General features: G+C 47.0%; 1 protein-coding gene across 1 annotated transcript; it reads right to left on the bottom strand.

Moving 5' to 3' along the window:
- Window positions 1–18,010: 18,010 nt before the first annotated feature.
- Window positions 18,011–21,981, bottom strand: LOC144147035 (uncharacterized). The gene is made up of 3 exons (XM_077679063.1): window positions 21,948–21,981; window positions 18,732–19,524; window positions 18,011–18,145 (listed from the first exon to the last, which is right to left on the bottom strand). Coding segments are annotated over exons 1-3 (798 nt in total). The 5' UTR covers window positions 21,951–21,981; the 3' UTR covers window positions 18,011–18,143.
- Window positions 21,982–22,187: the final 206 nt, after the last annotated feature.

The raw sequence follows: 22,187 nt of genomic DNA, 5'->3' as shown, positions 1-22,187 counted from the left end.
ATGATTATAGCACGCAGTTGGCTGCACATTCTTCTTTTTCATCATCAGCAGCAGCAGCCCGCTCAGGTCCAATGCAGGACCAAGGCCTTCCCCATTGACCTGAAACCGCTCCCGTCCTGCGCTGCTCAACGCCACAGTTTACCCCGGAAGTTTTGTATTTCATCCTTTCATCGTGTTATTGGTATTCCACTACTTCTGGACCAATCTCATGGCATCCACTGAGTTACCCTAATTGTCCACCAGGTGCCGGTTTGTCTTACTACATGGCCAGCAGAAGTCCATTTCTTTTTCTTAATTTTAACCATGATATCATCTACTCGCGTTTGTTCTCTGGTCCAGGTAGCTCGTTTCTCGTCCGTGAGTGTTATTCGTAATATTATTCGTTCCGTAATTTTCAGATGTTTTTGGGGAAGGAAAACATATAGTAGGAGGCATATATTTTCTTGGGTACTTCAGATAACAACAGCCATAACAAAGACTGATGCTAAACGCTTCCCTGAAGATTGTGCAGTCAGAAATGATCGGGAAAATCTATTTTCAAGCTCTGCGTACAAAAGAGTAGATTTCAACCTTCCCCGATAAGTTCTTTTAAATTATCCGAAATAGGAAAACTGAAAATGTGTTTAATTACATCGCTGCCAATTGCAGATAAATCAAAAATAGGACAGGGAACCTCTCGGGTGGCATGGGGAAACGACCGCTGGGTGGCCTTCAGAGAATTTATTTCTGAAATAAGGGGGAGAACAAAACATCTTTATGATTTAAAAGATGACACATGCTCAAATTACCTACTTTGTCTGGTCATGCACTGCTGCAGGCAAGACGAGAATACAATTTGTCTACTTTGGGCGAAGTCAAAAGAAAATTTTCCTTCACCTGTGGTGTTCCACTCAGCGCCTCACGTTAGCTGCAAATTTACCAGTAAAACCACGAACTCTCTACACTGTCGTGGCTGTTTTGGCTTCTGCCTTTCGACAAAAGCCTGACATTTTGAATGATCAGAATTGGTTCGTGTTGTCGAGCATGAACGGAATCGAAGGCTGCAATAACAAGAATGAGGAGACGTGACTTATTTCCCAGTAGGTGCAGTAGGTGCAGGCCACATTGAAGTGTTTAGTGCAAGATTCAGTCTTCCCAATCTGCGGTCAGTGGCAGTAACGCAGCGCCATAAACGTTTTCTCTCTGGTGTAGTAATTGGTATTGGACCTTGCATCATTTGGTGGAGAGCGCTGCATCGGCCCCGTCCTGCGCTACATCCACCTATTCCTTGGTCCAAGTGAGCCGTGGACACCGATGACTCGGAGGTGCTGATTACGGATCTCCGAAGCGGACGTGACCTCCGAAGCCCCACAATGACCCCGCTTTCCGAACCATCGAGCGCCGCTACGCCACTGGTCATCGTGAGCCAGGCTCGAGATACTGGCTTCTTCTACGGAACCGACGATGTCGACGTGGAGGACTGGATCAGCCTCTACGAGCGTGTGAGTGCATACGATCGCTGGGATCCCCGGTTTTGCTGGCGCACCTTGTGTTCCACCTGAAAGGTTCGGCGTAGACGTGGTGTGACACGAGCGAAACCAAATTTACTAGCTGGGATAGCAGCAAGGCGGAGATTATTACCATTTTTGGCAAGCCGACCGGTCTCCAGCTCACGGCGAAAAAGGAGCATGCGTCGCGAGCGCAGACGTCAACCGAGTCGTACGTCAGCTACATCCAAGACGTCCTGGCCCTTTACCACGAAGTTGATGACCAGATGCGCGAGCAAGATAAAGTCGGCCACTTCCTGAAAGGCAAAGGTAATGATGCCTTTCACCTGCTCGAGTGCAAGGACGGCTCTACCGTGAACTCCATTTTGAGCGAATGCGAGCGTTTCGAGCAGGCTAAACGCCGTGGAAGTACAAATCAGGTCAATCGCCTTCCTAATACTGCCGCCATTCCTTCGTGAGAAGCATCGTTGGCTCCTTCTCGCCAACCATCCTTGGCGACTACTGTGCAGTTACACGCATTGTTCGCCGCCAGATCGTGGCGATGACACTAGTCACTGGCCACCACTCCATAGCTGTTGCGAATCTTCAGGTGATCTAGAGATTACAAGCTGTTGTTTTGCGACAAAACTGTGAGCATGGGCGTGCAACCAGTCTGCACGTGAGCTACCCGGCACCGTGACCAAATGATTCATTGATTTTAAGTGATTTTAGAATTTAACGCGCGGACGCAACGCAGGCGATGATTCGCGCCGTAGTGCAGGGCGCCGGAAACATTTGGACCACCTGGGGATCTCTAACGTGCGCCGAAATCACGTACAGCCGTGAGCTGAAGTAAACGGACCGCTCCCAAACTAATCGCTGCGCCGACTAGTTACGCGGTGTCTGCTGTCGAGCCAACGTACAGCGCGGGCGCGGCCTAGCAGTACAGTACGCATGCCGCTATCACTCGCTTCTTCGCAATTGTCTCACGCTCCGATAAAATGACGCCAGGGGAACCGCGCTGCCTTTTTGCTGTCTGCTGGTGGAAATGGCACGCTGTGGAAATGGCATGCTGGCGCAATTGGCGCCAACGCGGCTCCGCTGGCAGAGTTAGTGATTACCTCGTGCTTGAAGATGTTTTTTTTCATCCCACCCCACCCCCGCGTCGTATATTGAAGCAAAAAATGAGGCAGAAAAAAAAATCACTGGCCAGTCGAAGAAAATAAAACTAAACACCATCTTTGTCGGTTTTGAGGATAGATGATAAATTATAGCGTCCCGAGAATGTAGCGAACTCGAAAAATTATTGATGCTAACCTTACATGCTAAGGTTTTGACAAATACTGCGGTGTTTAGGTATGTACTGCATTGCTTTATGAAACTTGGCTTGCCGTATGCGGCATATCTGCCATTTCGCAATTGCTCGGGAAAATCCAGACTGACATTTTTTCAAGCTCGAGGCACCGACACATACATTTATGTTCAAAAACTACATTGCGATTCGAGATACCTATTGAACCACGCCTTGCATGCCCAGCGACTATCGAAGCGCATGCAAACTACATTTAACTATTAGACTTATTTGCACTTGAAAACGTCATTGACAATTCTTGGGCACTTCTGTGACACGAGTTGAAATTGAAGGATTTGATCCAAAGGGTGATCGTTTCGTCGATGATTGAAGATAAAAAATTACTAGCTTATGGTGTACGGTATGCGGCAAACAAACGACAGTACACTTCGAAACAGCCAAGTTTATTTACACGTATTATCTTACAAAGCATTGCACAGGGAGGGCCGTCGTTCTCAGATGGGGGTCCGCAGACAAAAAGAGGAACGTGAAGACACTTCGCACTCCGTGGGTCCCTCCGCAATACTCCCAAATTCGATTTTTTTTCCCAAACCCTGCCGCGAACTAAAATAACCGGATTTGCCGCATGACGTGTTTGAATAATGCCTCCGCACATAACAAACTTTAAAGCTGACTTTTTTAACACCGTATCAATTATGCAGAAAAGCCACACTCAAAAGGCGGGCATGGAGATATGTGTATGAGCTACTTTGGCTGCAAGGGTTACTTGTGGGACAATAGGACACGTATCACAGTATTTCATCGTGGGGTCCCCCACCACTTTTACAAGCCCAGAAGGAGTCTTCGGCGCGCTACCGGCCGAGCACCACTAGCATAAAAAATCAGAGGTCACAAATCCCTAGTCCTTCGGGCAGCTAGCCCTATTTCCTTCAACGCCATAACCTTAAATTTAATTACAAAAGTCCCCCCTCCCAAAGACACGTCACAGCAAGGAGTGACGAGGACACATCAATTAGTCCATACTAGGCTGCTGAGCGGCCACAAAGGGAGTAAATTAGGGTGTACACAAATAGCCATGGGACCCAACTCTGTCTCTCTTATGCGGAAATTTGAAGGCGTTTATCAATATCACGCTACCGAACAAACAACAAGACAACAAATCTCAACTGAGAAACTCCATTACTTAACAAAAAAACCTCGGGTGCTCCGTATAAATCCCCAGTCATGCAATGCACGCCTAAAATTAAGCTCTGCGCAGAAGATTACCTTCTTTGATTGCGGGCGCTAGTATTCTACGAAGACCGGCTGAACACGCATTACAAAAGCGCCATCACTCACTCCGCAAATATATGAAAACAAGCAAAATAGTCGGTACACCATCTTGAGCTAAGAGAAAGCACCCACGTTGGTTGGCCAGTTTTTTTCGGATGTATTTACTGCAATGCTTTCCCGCTGCGACCTTGTGATACCGAAAAATAAAAATTCCCCCGCATTTCCCCGAGGGGGAGAATGTGAAAGTGCGAATGCACGGTTGTCGGCCCGCTTGCGGCGCTTGCGCTCGGCCCCCGCAGCCCACCGCCTCGCCGCCTTCTCTTCCATCTCTTCCATCGGGTTTGTAGTATCACGTGTACACCACGCAGTTATCAAGCCGCTATAACGCCGCTGAGTCGCCAACGCACGCCGCTGACGACGCAGTTTGAATGCGTTAAAGATATAAGGCGCGTCACTAACACTGATATCACCGTCTTTAGGATTTTAAGGGTTAGGTTTTCCTTGGAGTATTTGAGTAGTGTACCGCGAAAACGTTTGTACAAAGATATGATTGATGTGTGTCTGCCTGTTCCGGTTTATCGTCAGTTATATGCAGTGGGTTCAGGAAAAGATGTTCTAAAAAGAGTGAAACGAATGCCAGTACGTTCATCTGTTAAATCTTTCTTCTTTAAACTTCATAGCGGCACGCTTCCAGTAAAACCCTGGCTGCAGGAAAAAGGACTATATGTACACCCATGGGCACTTAACTGTAGACTATGCCAAAAGCTGGAAACAATTGAGCACATCTTTCTGGACTGTTGGGATGCGGTGTTTCACTGGGACATCCTCCAACGAACCCTGAAAAAAGACTTACCATTAACGCCTCATGGCATTCGCTTTTTGCCCGTAAACAACGATGGAGGCGTGCCCTATGATATGTTCATGGCACTTAGTCTGCCTTCTATGTGGAAAACTCGCATGGCGGTTCAAAATGCCGAAGAGGATGCTCGCACAGTGCGAGAGTACTTCATTGAAAGCGTTGCTTATATAAGAGAAGTTTATCGAGTGATGCCGGAAGAGCCCGAGTGGTTACCCATTCTGGATGTTCTAGCGCAATTTAAGATGTTTTAAGCCACTCCCTTCAGCCGATTGGTGGCTGGAGCTAGTAATTTGTGTACTGTACAGTGCGTGTTGTGTTGTCGCCAAGCAGGCAATAAAGAAAAAAAAAAAGTGTCCGTGGCTTGATCGGTAGAGCGTCGCGCTGCGGCCGCAAAGTCCTCGGATCGAAACCTGGCGCCGGATGCTGTTTCTTTTTTTAAATATAGAGGAGCACTGCGGACGCCGCCGCCGCCGCCGCCGCCGGCGGTGGATGGTTTGGGGTCGCTTATAAAGTGCAAAAAAAAAAGGCTACGAGCCCAACGCAGACACAGTACGCTGTGTGTGGCAGCGAAGCACCACTGCCGCATATCAGGTGAGTCGCATCGTTTTCAATGATAGGGCGGTGCCCGGCAGTGTTCCTCTAACAGCGCGGCGTGATTCCCCTGGCTCTGTTTATGGAAGCAAGAAGCAGTCGCGAAGGAGCGAGCGATAGCGGCATGTGTGCTGTACTGCTAGGTTGCGCCTGCGCTGTGCGCGGTCTCGACAGCAGACGCCGCGCAAACAGACGGTGCAGCGATTAGTTTTGGCCACCGCTCCCGTGGTCCGTTTACTTCAGCTCACGGCTGTACACGCGGGCGTTTTTGCTTTTACCCTCCAGAAAATTGGCCGCCGCAGCCGAGAATTCAACCGGCGTCCTGGTGCAAAGAAGCACAACGTCTTAGCCACTAAGCCATCGCGGCAGGGACCTCCGCCAAATGATAGAAGTTAAAGTGGTATTTACAATGGTGTATTTACAATACTTATTTAGAGGCTAGTTATTACAAAATGCACGGTGGAAGAGAGCACCGCGCAAGCCAGAAAACGAATGTCACGCGCTTCACAGTCAGCGTCTTTTTCATCTCCCTCCTTCATGATAATCCCGGCTAGCGCAGTACATCTAGCGTCCTCCATGCGGGAAACTTTATTAATGCCCCGTAACAATATTCTGCCTTAAGACGGTAATTTAAGAGCACAGAGAAGATGAGAAATCGCGTAATTTGATCGCAAAGAATCTTCCTTGGGTTAACTGGGGAAATGCAACGGGTATGTGCTTGTGAGTGAGGGAAACACTTTATTAAACGAGAGGCCATGGGGGCCTGGGGGAAGCAAGGATGAGAAGAAAAAGGGGAGGTCACAACAATCACAATGCACACAGTTGCAGTCTTGGGGTCCTAATCGCAAAATGAACTCAATAAAGTTCGTCAGTGGCACCAAAATGCACACTTAACACTTCAATATACAGTTCACACTGTAGACAATGCGGTTCACACTGAAAATAGTGCACCCTGCAGACAGTTCACATTGTAGGCAGAACGGGGAAGTCTACCAGGCCGTTACACCAATTTGTAGAGCATTTCTTTAATAATTGATCCGCTTCAGGTTAAAATTCTTAAAAAGGCAAACACCTAGGAAAAAGAGTTTGGATTTAATAAGAAAAACTTTCACTGCCAGAAGAAACTACAGAAGTTTTCGTATAGAATTCGATCACGCAGAAATGCGAAAACAGAAGAAACCAACAAAATTTCTGCATTTAATTCACGGCTGCCCAGATAATTAAGACGGTAAATCTACGGCTGATTTCACTTACACTGCGGCCTACCTCACTTCATTATTTCAAAAATTAGGCTTGTTTCTCCGGGAAAGACTTAAAAGGAGCCTGCAACACAATTTTAGCAGTGAATGTAAACCTGCGGGACGTTTAGAATACACTGCCAGGAATTCCTTAGCCAAATATTACACGTGCATGTGAAGGAGTGAGCGCGCAAATCGCTCTGAAACACGCGGTAGAACCAACTGCGCTCTCTTCAATTTCCCCGATATGCAACCCCGGCATGGCCTAAACGACGTCATTGCAGGTATGGGTGCCCCAAGGAGGTTAAAAAAAATTGCTGGATTGGAAGTCACCTATACAGACCAATGGGCTTGGCTGAAGCCGCCGGCGGCCATCTTGCTCGGGGAAAGAAACCATATGGCGATTGCTTTGCAGCAGTATTTGCCGACTTTCCCAGCGGTTTTAAATTACGTAACGGATGCTCATGCTCTAATTCAACACGGCGAGCCATGTCCGACGTTTTCGTATTGATTTCTACCACAGAAATTTCGTTAAAAGTCAGATCTCCGAGTACAGGGACATTGTTTTTTTCACCTTATGGCTCGGATATGCAGCTGCCACAATGTAAAAAATACATAAGAACTCGTTTATCTTCTTTATTCTAAACTGTTCAAATGCAGAAATTGATCGTGAAAGTTCTAAGAACAAAAAAAAAGCAATAGAGTTACAACTCTAATGAGAAAAAACAGCAGTCATGACCAGAAAATGCAGCATTTTCCGAAAAACAACAGGAAACACCCAGAATTATTGTGATAATAGACATAATGGAGTGACAAAAAACCGATACAGAAAACTTTCATGAGTGTATGATAGCAACCAATGCTATTACGTTCATTGCATTGCTGCCCAACCTAACACACAACTAAACTGCAAAAAAAAACAATCTTTCTGGTAAATCACATCATGAGGTTACATTGCCAGTAATATGAAATACCGAAAAAAGATGAACCAATTTGTATTTTTGGAAACAAAGTGTTTATTTTTTGAAAGAAGACAGATTTATGATACCAGACGTCAGTTAAACTGCTAAAACATACTATCAAATGCAAACAAAAGACACTGACTAAGGACAGTGACTCAACATCTTTCGGAAGCCTAGTAGCAAAGAAATTAAACATTGAAGGCCCATACTACGCGACACAATGCAACGAGCATGACCGCAGTTTGGAATAAACTTGCACGCGTGCAAGTTACGTGCGCAATGCGACTCCAGGGGCTGTGTTCACACTGTTTGTACAACCGTAAGCCACACACGAACCAACCGTACTTGTTTTGATCTCGTTACATGGCGCGCACACGAATCAACAACACTTTTTCGTGCACGCAAGGAACGCGCGCTGCAACAACTACGCGTCTTCCCCCCTAGCAAGATGGGGACGCGGCGGCTTCACTTTACGGGCACCCCTTCCATTCCAGAAATTTTTTTTAACCTCCTTGGGGTGCCCTATTGGCAGTCACTAGTCAACTGGGCGGCTTGTTTCTGGCAATTCCTGTGACGATCCGCCGTCGTCCGCGCTGTGCACCGACCTCTTCAATGCGTGAACCTGTGCGCACAGTTTTGGCGTTTCTTTTGTGTTTTATATGCCCGCGAAGTTTGAACAACGAACTCAATACTCCCCTTTCAACGAGACCACTCAACAACAAACTTTTATTGATTCAAAAACGCCCTACCAGTCTGAGCACTTGCTTGCAAGCAGGCAGCCATGCTTGTTTTTTTGTGACAACAGATCGGTAATAGACCTCTACACGCATCGGAGAAAAGAAGAAAACTTCCTGGCCTGTGATATGTGGAAGGCCGCCGAAGAGAACTCCCGAGCCGCTCCCCTGTCCGGGAGAGAGGGCGCAGCTTTCGTGGCGTAATTGACAGGGAACAATGATGTGCGATTTCTCATTGCGCCTATGTTCGGGGTTTCGGTGATAGTGAACGGAGTTTCATAATTTCTGCAGGAGAAGATTAGAACCGCGATTAGAAGAGAATGAAGTTTAGAACTGTGTGGAGTATGCGAGGGGATGCAATTCGATAATCTTTGTTAGAGGTGGTCCAACAGACAAGTCCGGCATTGACAACCGACGTACCGATACAAAATAACATCAACTAATCATCGTAAACATCACCATCACAACAAGGGCTGCCCTTGTCAGCCCTCGTTCTGATTTATTGGTCATATTGCCGCGAACCATGAATTGGATTTGTTCTTGGTTTTGTTTTTGGTTTTCCATGCATTGGTTTTGCTTTTGCTTTTTCGGGCAGGCCGCGCCGGGCTGTGTTATCTGTGTCATGAATAGAGCGCATGTGTCATTCTTTCTATCTTTGTTATGGCGCACGCATTATCTCATTTGATACGTAGAATTTTCCGCCCTAACGCCACTAGCATAGAATTGTCTTCTTTTATCTGCAGTGTTCTCGATGCTGCAGGGACGACATCTATGACATTTTAAAGAGTAAGGCGGCAATACGCTCCGGTAGTATTTATAAAGCCCGGAGCAGCGTCAGCACAAAGGGCACGCCCATTATTTTATGGCATTCTTCAACAGAACGCGCTGCTTGCCTGCGCATAGTCATTGCCTTTATTGCCGAACTCAATAAAGACGATGAGCCGGTCGTAAGGGGGTTCTAACAACGGCACAAAGCGTATTATAGCTCACTTTTCCAGTTTCAATGTAAACTGATGTTCCCTACACTGATCCCAGTAACTTTGTCGGTTTTAAAGATGCAATATAGCTTGCGTCACGATGCCGCACTAGAGAAGACGGCCGCGTTCGCCTTCGTCTGTAGAAAGCCAGCGGGTTACGCACTCCGATAGCTAAATATGGGGTGGAGCCGCTCGCTCGGTGGACAAGTCAAGGACGTTTGTGAGGTGCATGCGCACTTCGCAAGAAGAAATGGCTCCTGTGGCGCATGGAGTTGACTTACTGCCAGATGGCTGAGAAGGGCAGGTACTGGTCAGACAGCGTGGTGGCTCCTATGCATCGAATTACCGATATTTTGTATTCTGCTTTTTTCCAGTGTCGGTTCCAACGTGATGCAACCGTTTCAACGATAGCGTAGCGTACAAGGATTTAGACCAACATGGACCACCCACCAGCTGAATTAAGATCGCAGTGTATCGAACTCTCCGCTGCACTTAGCTTAAATGGTTGTATTTATTTGTGCAACAGCGACAGCAATGTCATGCCACCACTTTGCCTGGAAGTCGCTGTTGGAAAGAAGTTGTACAGGTGCCGTCAGAAGTAATTGGAGCACGGGAGCTGTGGCCGGACCGCATGGGAGCACCGTGTATGTGCATCGGCGGCGAACGAAAGGACGAGAACATGCATGCGCACCTGCCGACGACGATAGCCCACCTATACATCTCAAACCACTTCTTTTAACCTGGCTGCGAGCATTTTTCGCAGCATAATGGTCTCGGCGATGGCGCTGTTAGTAGATACACATCTGACAACGTATTTGGTACACTTCCAGCGCACGCGAGCTGCCTGAGAAGCGGAGCTCTCACGGAGATATGCAGTGACAGTTTTTTTTCTTTAAATATTTTTAGGTGTGTATGCTATCAGCGCCATGGCCGAGTCCAGTATGGTTAGAATAATTCTTGAGTACAGGTTAAAAGAAGTGTTTTGAGATGTATAGAGGGGCTATCGTAGTCGCCAGGCGAACAGGCGTGTTCTCGTCATTTCGTTTACCGCCGGTGGAGCTACACGGCGCTCCCATGCGGATCGGCCACAATTCCCGTGCTCCAATTACTTGTAACGGCACCTGTAGCTATGCCACGACAGAAATTTACTTGAAATCACACAGTGTCGCTGAGTACACCGGGCATACATTTCGGATCCCTTATCTTCCCGTTATTCATTGTCGCACTGACTACTTCGGGGGTGACCTCATGGCAGGGGCGCCGGTGCTGATTCTTTCGAAGTATTTCGTTGCCGGAATTGGCATTTTGCACATTTCTATAAAACTGAACACATGATTAACTCGCATGAAAAGTAACAATTTTATTAAACACGTGCGCGGCCTGTGCTGACCACAGCTTTCATGGTATTCATGAGAGCATATACTCTGCAGCGTCCGTCTGCCCGGTAGTAGCATTGCATCCAGAAACCTTTGAAGCTCCTTGCATCAGACCCTTAATTTTTATATACTTCCACTATGTCCCAAAACAAACCTCCGGGTGAATTACCATTTCTTTCTTTTTACATGTTTATTACCTGTGTTATAAATTTTTGCCTATTACACAAATCCTTTCTTGCGCTTTGTTTACGTCCGTCTTCTTTGCACTGTTTCAACAACATGAGGCAGCACTAACTTGCCTAACTGACAGTTATGCACACAGTGAAGTCAAGCTCTGGGAGTTCATACCAAGGTTGTCGAGCCTGAAATTTTCGGGTTAGGTTTTCGGTTCGGTTCCGGGTTCGGTTTCTGATCGCCATACTGTTCCTGTTCAGAACGGTTAGAGCAGGTTCAAAGGGGTTCAAACGTGTCCCGAGAAGCAATTTCCTCGTCTCTCTGTCAGATCGGTATAAAAACAAGTGCATAATGTAGGTTACTTTTTGTAAACGAAGATTTGGCCAAAGTGACTGTACAATCAGCTGCAAAAGTTTTCCCATGGGAGGCCAACAACTACATCACAAGGCGAAACAAAAGGTTGCATGAACATTTGAGGTGCCTCACGTGCGTGAGTGCAAAAGCAGTACTCTTTATGGCATTACGTTTTTATCAGGAGCGACAACAACAATCTACACCCCAAAGGTTTCATCTCCTTTGGCCAAAACGCTAGGCGCCAAGAATACATTTATACAATGTATGCTTCGCCCCTCCCGAAGTCTTACGTTAGTGGTTCAGGATTTTTTATAATTTGCTTTTAGTTTAATTATACAATTAAGCTTAATTTTATTCTTGGCTCATAAATTCGGAGCTTCATAAACCGCAGTTGCTATTTTTAGGAAAACAACAAGAACGGCTCTACGTAGCCGCCTCGGTGTCGCCTTCTGCTCCACTTTCATCGCCTACCAGTGACTGGCCCCGCGTTGTCTCCAAATAATGCAGTCTGGTGCAGCCACTTTGGGGGGCACGCATTTTTTTAAACCAAAACTGTCTACCTCTACCAGCCAACGGTTCCTTCGTGGCGTGCGCGACAAGAAACTCCCAACGCAGCAGGGGGAAGAAGAGGGCTGTTTTACACTCACGGAGCACAGTGCAGATGGCGGGGCGAATGGTTAGCAAGCGTTCCCCGCGCGCAGATGCGTTCTGACAGCACCGGGTGAGTCAGTAGGACTGCTTTGTCGTCTGCATTAGCGTCGCTTGTTTTGGGCCTGTTTTGGCGCAGTTTCGCGTCCATTGCTCGCTTCCTTCCCACGGCTTAACTTCTTCGCCAGCACCTCATGGGTAACCATTGCCAAACGGAACTGAGTGGTCGCACGGCAAAGATACGTGAAGGAATGGTTTGCACGGCGAGCAGACAAAATGTACAAACCACTGACAGACATCTGGATGCTCGAGATACGCCAATTTTTGGGCAATGCTTGCCAGGAATGGGACTCGTTTTCTAAATTTGTGAATACCACTTCGGTTGTGTTTGAAGAGGTATTACAGACGGCTTAAGGAGCAACGGGTTCTGATAAACAGCGATTATAAAAGTTTCCTAAGCTTTATCGCAATTCTCAAACTTACTAAACTAACTAGTTTAAATGGGCATAAATGGGAATCACTAAGCTCCCATGCGAATTATTTCGGTTTTTCCGCTTATGTCGCGCTGTGGTGTAGCCCCGAGCTAGCATATCAGGATGGCTAGGTTCCGCTGTCTCAGCCTACTGAAAGACGCTCCTCTCCATTTTCTTTCTCCCGACTCACGGCCGGGATACAGCGGCGGCGTCCGCCGCGCTAGCCTGGCCGTGGTTGACGCTGCTGCCGCGTTCGGCACGCCACCCCAGCGAATTCCACGTAACGGCTGGCAAAATGTCTGGTTTCACTCTTTTTAGAGCCACGGTTTGGAATTCACGTGAAGTCTCATGGGTGATTGTTGTGGGTGTCGTTCAAGGCTTTCCTTTCCAACAACCTTCGCAAAGTGGATTGGAGCCAATTTTTTTAAGCACAGATCCTGCCCGTCCGCCATACTTTTTGGTTCGATCAAATGTCACCACACACGCGCACACGTACACTCGCAGACACTTACGCACACGCACACACCTATAGACACGCTCGCACACACAGAGACACCCACAGGCGCACGCACAAGCACACACCTGTGTTGCGCAATGCGCAGCCCATTCCATTTCAATTTCATGCGGACGAAATAAAACTTTCAGCGATTTGATTTCATTAGATTCCTCAGAATCCGAAATTTTGCCCATTCCCTCTTCTGGAATGGCTGGGAAGTTCATTACGTAGAATTTACTTTTTGGTGGTTGTATCGGATTACCAACGCAACATATAACAATGAAGTTTATCGAATGTGTTGAGAAGTGCATAAATGTGCATTCACGTCGCCAACCTTGAGGTCTGGCCGCAGCTTGCTGACATCTCGTGCAGAAATAAATATATAACAAAATATCGTGGTATCGGTGTTTTCTCTTGTGGTGTGATAATGAACATGAGTGCTCTTTGAGTAAGATCACGTAGTTGTGTCGCTAAATGTATTGTCGCAGAGTTTTGTGCTCGTTGAGTTTAGCGTTGCCAGGTGTATGATGTCGCGAAACATGCGATACCACTAACAGACAATATTTTCATCTTTTCGTTGTTTCCAGTTTCTTCTTTAAGATTTTCTATCTTCTATTCGCGGTTATGGTCAAGAGCCTTAGCCAATCGCTCCTATGTTCACGCGTAACCTATGTGTAGAGACCTATGTTCAGGCTTAACGTCAGCAAACGCTATCGTTCAGCTCAACTACGTACCAAGCAACGCCAAACTCATTGTACGTCAAGCTGCGAGTTTCGGTTCAAAACGTTTGACCTCAAAGTGTGCACGTTAGGACTGACGTCGGGCCGTGTCGTACCCGGGTCCACCTCCTCCTCGCCAGCCGTTCGGCTGGTTACATTTCGACATTTTTACATCTTTTCTAGGGCACCGGACACTCCTTGCCCCAAAATGATCTTCATACATCAGGAGATTTCTATTCAACCACATCTCGTCTACCGGCAAGTAGGGTCTTCAAACCAGCGCGTACTCGCGTTCGAAGCCGATAAAGACGTTCGGCCAAAGCATACCCGCTGGGTGACACATACCCGCTTTCGGCGCTAATGCAGGCCGACAGTCGAAGCAAATTTACATTTAGAGGCCGCGTTTCTGGTGTCATGCACATTAGGTAAAATCGCGTTTTTCGCCAGCAGAGCCACGTAATGGGTCAGCGAGTATCACTCTTTAACATATTCCCCATGCGTGCCACCCTTCCCACTACACCGGCTGTCACCAGTCCTCTTCACACACCTGATAGCGCACCTTCTGTGCGCGAAGTAAAACTTGCCAGCGTTGAATTGAAAGCGAAATCCTGAACTGCAATGTTAGAGCGCGAAGGGGTGACAAATGCTAGCACGGCATGTTTTGTCATTGTTTAAAAATTATGTGGCCGCCCAGGAATTTGAGGGTGTTACAATATCAATCTCTCCCAATTTTTTTGAAATGTCGTAATACATTTCTGCATTTTACGTTTGTTTTATCTGACGCTGGCAATCCGAATTTAGAAAATTGCTCCTTTTGGCTACCCAGTAAGCCGAAGTTACGAGAGCAGAGGTTGGAATGTTTATGCCGGGGGATGGTGGCCGCGCTAGCTGCTCTGAGTATTGACTATTGCGCGGCTGAAAAGGGTGATGGTAGCCGCGCGGAGCAGTCATTTTAGCTCACCTTTGGTTCCAGAAACATTTTCCCTGTCTGGAGGTTCTCCCTTGGCAGGAACACTGGGAGTCACTACTTTCATTCACGAGTTCACCGCAGCCACCGAAACACTAAAGACAGAAATTGGACGCCTGTGTGGCAGTGATTCTGCATGGCTGTGGGTCGCAGCTTAAGACCGACACCGCTAGTTTAAAAACTAACCACATGTATTTCCCATTGCCTTCATGGTGATAGAAAATAGCCAGCGCAAGGAAGACGAGGACGAGCAAGGTAACAACAGACACAGCGCGGCACAGACACAGACACAGCCGCGCTGTGTCTGTTGTTACCTTCCTCGTCCTCGTCTTCCTTGCGCTGGCTATTTTCTATCACCATGAACCAATACCAACTCGCCCAGCTTGCCATCTTGGTGCAGCCCATTGCCTTCCTGGCAAAATGCGATTAGAGCCATTCCCATTCCATATCTCGAAGCCTTGTCGGCATTCAATTCCTATTCAACTCCGGGGTCGCCGACAAGTGGAATAAACCCGGAATCATCCAAATTCCGGAGTGGTATCTCGGCAACATAACGCGCGCGTGCACGCACGCACGCACGCGCGCACACACTTACACAAACACACACACGCACACACACACATGCACACACACACGCACAAACACGCTCACACACACACGCACACACGATCACACTCACACGCACTCAAACACACACACTCACACGAACAGACACACACACGCTCACACGCACACACACGCTCACACACACCCACACCCACACCCACACACACACGCACAGACACACGGGCGCGCACACAAACACGCTATATCTCTCTCACACGCACACGCACACATGCGCACGCATGCGCACACGCAGATGCACACACATGCACATACATGCTCACACACGCACACACACGCTATCTCTCTCTCTCCCACACACACACACACGCACACACGCACACACCCATGCGCACGCACGAACGCACACACACACAAGCACACACACGTTGCACACACACATACACACTGACACCCACACACGCGCACGCACGCACGCGCACGCATGCGCTCGCACACGAACACGCACACACACAAACACACACGCGCACACACACAAGCACGCACACACACGAACACACACACACGCGCACGCACAATAGGCACTTTTGCTCAATGAGGGAAGTAATGATTTTGCCTTAAAAAGGAAATGGGTTGGTTTGCTACGCTTTTTCACTACCTCAAGTTTGAATGGCGTTCTATCCTTAACACAGGAATGTTAGCAGTTGCTAGAAGTTGAAAATTGTCCGGCACCGGTGTCAGTCTCCACCTGTCAAGTGTGGCACGTGGCGTCAGAAAAATTTCAACATTCTCCCCACCTTCCACGTGCTGACAGACGGGATAGAAAGAAGGAACGGCCATAATGACTCACGGACTCTAATAAACACCGGAAATATAAACTTGCTAATGGCACTTCGGCGACTGGTAACAGCAATTGGGCATTAGTAAATTCACATGCAGAGGTTCTGGCCGTTCGTACTTCCAGGCGGTAAAACGGTAGCCCAGAACGAGAGAAGGTATTGAAAAACGCTATGGAATTTCCTTCGCATCAAACCAGCTGATCGATTTTTTCTTTCAGTTTAGTTGTTTCCTACACTGTAAGCTTATATAAATATATGTTTCGAAAACACCTGGATGAATACAAAACATCCATTAGGCAATGTTGGCTATCTTCAATGTGAGATGTCAATGTTACGCTATAAACCGCAAAACAACGCAATACGTGTATAAAGAAAGATCTTGTATATTATTTATAGTGTCCTCGCCCAAAATCTTTCTGGATTTTTTGTGTGAAAGTAATTTTTTTTCCTTTGAAAGGGAAAGCACTACAGAATTTTACAATCTAAGTACCCTAAAACTATTCAGGCTGTACAACCAACTCGATATTTTTACGTTCAGTCTAACCATTCACATAACGTATTCACTAATTGATCCCGGAACCAATTTGGATCGGTTCCTTCGATTGGCTCCGGTTCGGGTTCAGTTCTAAAATGGCGGGAAAAAGTGGGTTCCTTTCGGTTCCGCTTCCGGGCAAAAATTCTGGCGCGGTTCTAGGTTCGGTTCCGGCTCCGGTTCGACATTTCGTTCTAAACCTTTGGTTCAAGGGGTAAACTCTACGCAGAGGATGCTATGAGGCATCCAAGCCAGAAGCAGCAACTGCGTGGTGGTGGGTTATTTCCTCTCAGAACGATACACAGTACTGTGACTCATTGAGGTCAGCGTTCACTTAAGGCACAGCCTCATACATCGGTCCACTCGAACCTTTTATAACGAGCAGGTTTTTGTACGGACAGCTATTCAAATTTTTTTCACCTTTGCTGCAACCACACCGCAAGTAGTTTCACCTCATAGCTTTTCACAACAGTTCGCAATAAAGTTGCTATTTGGTAACGCGCATTTTTGTGGAAGCCATTATTATTATGACACAGACAGTGGCCACGCACCTTCATACTGATGACGACACTAACTATAAAGTGGCATGCATTGAAACTACCTGTGGGTGGCTATCCAGCTTCTTATAAACAATTACTTGAACCTCAAGTTGTGGATTTTCGCCATTGGGTGAAAATCTTTTTTGTTTACATCGTGGTTTGGCAGACCCGCAAAGGAAATGTAAGCTGCCTGTCTGCGCTTGCAGTGTTTAACAATGGCAACATGGCCAGCGTTACCAGGGCTCTTGAAGCGTTTTTTTTTGTCGTCTATTCCTCGATAGTTCTCTATCGGGTTACAAAGAGGCGCCATATTAAAGATAGAGCTGACAAAATTTTGCCGACATGCCTCCTTTGTTCTTTTTGCTACAGTAATCGTGCCACACAGCCATAAGTTATGCTATGTTCAGATAACCAACGCAAAAGCCATATCGTGATCAATGGATGTGAAAGAACGGCGTGTCACGCAGTTCGAATGCCTGCGACAAGAAGTGACGTCATTAGTTAAAGTTCATACGAATGTTTCGGCAACATTCTGAACCACGTCTTAAGGCCACTTTAGACGCTTGCCCCGCGAAGTTGTCTCCCGGTATTTCTACATAGAAATGTCAGACCAACCACGCTGGCGGGGGAGGAGGTTTAATATAAAGAATGGCTGGATAGTAGTATGGAGGAATAAATTTGTTCTTTGTGGGTATACCAAATGATATTTATCGTGTGTTAGTTGTTTCACACATAAAAAAATTTAACTACCTCGCTACTACTTCGCTCAATATTTCATAAATTAAGTTGGTGAGCAAATGGGTAGCTTATAAACAATTTTTTCTATTTTCACGGAAAGGCAGGTTCAAGGAAAATGCCGAGTTCAAATTGAATCAGCCACGTACAACATCAGCCAGGTTGAAAACAATGGGCACCATAGCGAATTCGTATACTTTATTGACGCATTTCTTCTGGCACGCCGCAATCGCTGCATGCGTGAAGATGCATCCGTCTAGATTTGTTGAACGTGTTGATCCTAGGGGATTATGGTGGTGATTCTTGGAAAAGGTGTTTCTGAAAAAAGAACGTGAATATAAGGGTTACTCCTTGTTTTTTAACAGAGTTCAATCATTTCCCTTTATGTTTACTTGCTTAAAAAAGCCGCTAATCCTTATAAGTAAAAAGTGAGCCAATTGTTTCTGAGAATGCCCGACTTAATTTTGAAGACAGATTCTTTAGGAAAACAATTGAAGAAAGAATCAAGGACAGCGCAGTAATCAAGTCTCACAATAACAGAACTGACATCAAAATACGGACTTTTGCCGTGCTCTTTGGTACGCTAATGTGAAGGAGAACGGTTATGTGACATCAGACGCCGTTACTTTTACCCCTGCGTTCGACTCGAGGAGAAATGCCGAATTGTTTTGTTCTGATGGGCTCTTTTCACAGCAAGTTCACACACAAGCTGATAGCAATAAGCAATATTAAACCGCCTTCACGAAATACCCGACTATGAATAGTAAATCTCCTGAATAAGCTTCAGTAAAATCAGGAAAAATTAAAAACTACCAATCATGAGGGGCTGCCATAACATCCACGGTACTGTTTCCATTGACGCGCTTGTTCTACCAGCAGGTAAGAGAAGGCACAAATTACTCACACTTCTTCTTGCGGAGGAGGGTGGTGTAGTCGAAGGGAGAGCCAAGGCCGTAGCCGTAGTTCAGGCCGTAGGAACCGAGACCGTGGCCGAAACCGTAGTGGCCGACACCGTAGCCGAGGGAGCCAACACCGTAACCGTAGACTGGAGCAGCGTGGGCGACGCCGTAGGAGGCGACGACTGGGGCAGCGTGGGCGACGGTGGCCACAGCTGGGGCGTGGTGGACGGTGGTGGTGGCGACAGCTGGGGCGGCGTGGACGGCAGTGGCGTAGGTGGCGACAGGGGCAGCGACAGCGGTGGCGACTGGGGCGGCGTGGTAAGTGGCGACGCGAGTCACGGCTGGGGCAGCGGGGTAGGTGGCGACTGGGGCAGCAGCCACGACTGGGGCGGCACGCACAACGCTGGTCACGGCGGGAGCAGCGTGGTAGGTGGCGACACGGCTGACAACTGGGGCAGCGGCGTAGGTGGCGACTGGGGCAGCGGCGTAGGTGGCGACTGGGGCAGCGTGAGCGACGGTGGCCACGGCTGGGGCGTGGTGGACGGCCGTTACGGCTGGAGCAGCGTGGTAGGTGGACACGGTCTTGGAGACAGCTGGGGCGTAGCTGTAGCCGAGGCCGAGACCAGAGTATCCGACACCGTGGGCCAGCCCGTAGTGGGACAGGCCGTATCCGGCATAGCCGAGGCCACCGTAGGCGAGGCCACCATAGCCAAGGCCGTAGCCAAGGCCGTAACCACCGAAGCCGGTGTAGCCAGCGAAGGCGCTGGTGGCGAGAGCCAGGACAATGCAGGCGCGGATCTGTGGAAAAAAAATGCTCAAAACCATAAATCGAGTTTAATTTCAATGAACATATGTGGCAGCTTTGGCTGCGAACCTCATGCATATTTTGTGCTTAAGCCTCGTTTCGGGTCTGTGACGCCGCCTACAGAAACGTGACGTTCAGTTTGCGACTCCGGCTCTGTTAGAAAATCTGGGGAAGATTTTTTATAATTATGCGATAACACGATGTTTATTAAAGAAAATCGCATGCGTTTAATCTTGTATTCTTACCGTACTGTGTGATCTGCCGTTCTCCGGTCTACGTATGATATCGCGCACTTATGGTCATCATCATCATCATCACCAGCCTATCTACGCCCACTGCAGGGCAAAGGCCTCTCCCATTATTCTCCAATTACCTCGGTCCTGTGCCAACTGTGACCAATTTATCCCCGCAAACTTCTTGATCTCATCTGGCCATCTAACTTTCTGCCGCCCCCTGCAACGCTTGCCTTCTCTAGGGATCCACTCTGTTACCCTTAATGACCAGCGGTTATCTTGCCTTCAAATTACATGCCCTGCCCACGTCCATTTCTTCTTCTTAATTTCTACTAATGTGTCTTTAACACCAGTTTGCTCCCTGACCCACTCCGCTCTCTTCTTGTCCCTTAATGTTACACCTATCATTTTCCGCTCCATTGCCCGCTTAGTCGTTCTCAATTTAAGTTGAACCCTCTCAGTGAGCCTCCAAGTTTCTGCCCCGTAGGTGAGTACCGGTAAGATGCAGCTGTCATACACTTTCTTCTTCAGCGACAATGGTAGGCTGCTATTCATTATCTGAGAATGTCTGCCATATGCACCCCACCCCATTCTGATCCTTCTAATTATCTCTGCCTCATGGTTGGGATCTGGGGTCACAACTTGGCCTAAGTAGATATATTCGCTTACCACTTCCACTGCCTCGCAACCTATCTCAAACTGCTGTGCTTTCCCGAGGTTATTGATCATTACTTTAGTTTTCTGCATATTAATTTTCAGGCCCACGGTTCTACTCTGTTCGCCCAGTGCGGAAAGCATGCTTTGCAATTCGTCCCCCGTGTTACTTAGCAAGGCAACGTCATCAGCAAATCTGAGGTTACTGAGGTATTCTCCATTAACCCTTACTCCCACCTGTTCCCAATCCATCGTTCTGAATACTTCTTGTAAGCATGCTGTGAATAACATTGGAGAGATTGTGTCTCCTTGTCTGACACCCTTCCTTATAGGTATTTTACTGCTCTCCCTATGAAGGATGATGGTAGCTGTAGACCCATTATAGATATCCTCTAGTATTCTTACATAATGCTCATCTACCCCCTGGTTCCATAATGCCTGAATGACTGCTAGGGTTTCGACCGAGTCAAATGCTTTCTCATAATCTATGAAGGCTATATATAGGGGTTCAGTATACTCAGCGCACTTCTCTATCACCTGATTGATCGTGTGAATATGGTCCATGGTTGAATATGGTAGTGAGATACATTTTTGCAGTTGCGGCAATGTCCTGCGTAGCCGATCTATGAAAATGTGTATTCTCGGTATAATTACCCTAAATGTATAAATACATATTATCTAATTTCTCAAATAGCCTAAGAAAATGCACACCTGCTTTATATACTGAAGATATTTCTATATATTGAACAGGCTATCATTATTGAACGTTGATTTCTAATATATTTTCCCAGTGTGTAACCTTTTTTTTCTCTTCTGTGTTTTATATTTACCCTTATTCTTCTTTTTCCTTTTTTTTCTCTTTTGTGTTTTATATTTACCCTCGCGGAGTTACATGCATTGTAATGTCAACCTTCTCCCCTATCCTCCTATTCCTATGTATTCTTTTCTCCCTATCCTCCCCCTCCCCCCCTACACCAGCAGGCGTTCCGGTGTCCGCCCCCTAGGCGAGACAAATTACGCCTGTTGGTGGCTTTTCCTTTTCCTAAGTACAATAAATACATACATACATTCTAATAATGATAAAATTCGTCCTTATTTAAGGCCTTCATCGAAGTCTTTTCAATGCTCTGGTGTTTTTTTTCTTAATCGTCTTAGAAGCGTCAATTCTTGGCTGTCGATAACTGAGTGTGCTTCCTTCCTGTATCAAGCACGTAGGCGGGTCAGCTTCTTTAGCGTTAGTTTTATATAGTTTAACATATGTCTTACGTATTTTTGTATATTTTTGTATGCGTCTTATAATAAAAGAAAGGCGTGATATGTTACATTGTTGAAAACAAAATGACACCTTAGGGCTGCTAATTTTTTTCATAGGTTTCAAGTTCTCTTATCAAAACGAGGCTATAGTTTTAGAAAGCTTTCCACGGTGCCTTCCAGACTTGAAACTAAAAATCATCAAAGAAGCATAGGACATCTCTGGCTCTCTTCGCAGAAATACAGACCCATGAAAGGGCGTCAAGAGATGTTCTTACCATGGTGTCTTTCAGCTGCTGTCGGTCCAACTGCTGATTTCGCTACAGGTTGGTCTTCTTTATATACAGAATGTCTCCTCCGTTCACAGCAGCATGTCTTCGGAGCTAGTGAAGAAAGTACAGAGAGAGGGAAACAAGTGAGCGTGTCTTGAGTATAAGTACTACGCAAGGCGAGTCCCACCCTGTACTTGAACTGCATCAGAAATAAGGGGTAATGCAATGTAAAGATCGTTTTGGGTT

This window comes from Haemaphysalis longicornis, unplaced genomic scaffold (genome assembly GCF_048455015.1).
Source record: "Haemaphysalis longicornis isolate Haplotype H1 unplaced genomic scaffold, Haemaphysalis longicornis Haplotype H1 scaffold_7, whole genome shotgun sequence".
NCBI lineage: Eukaryota > Metazoa > Arthropoda > Arachnida > Ixodida > Ixodidae > Haemaphysalis > Haemaphysalis longicornis.
The sequence above is the reverse complement of the archived record's forward strand: the minus strand, read 5'-3'. Positions and strand labels throughout refer to the sequence as shown.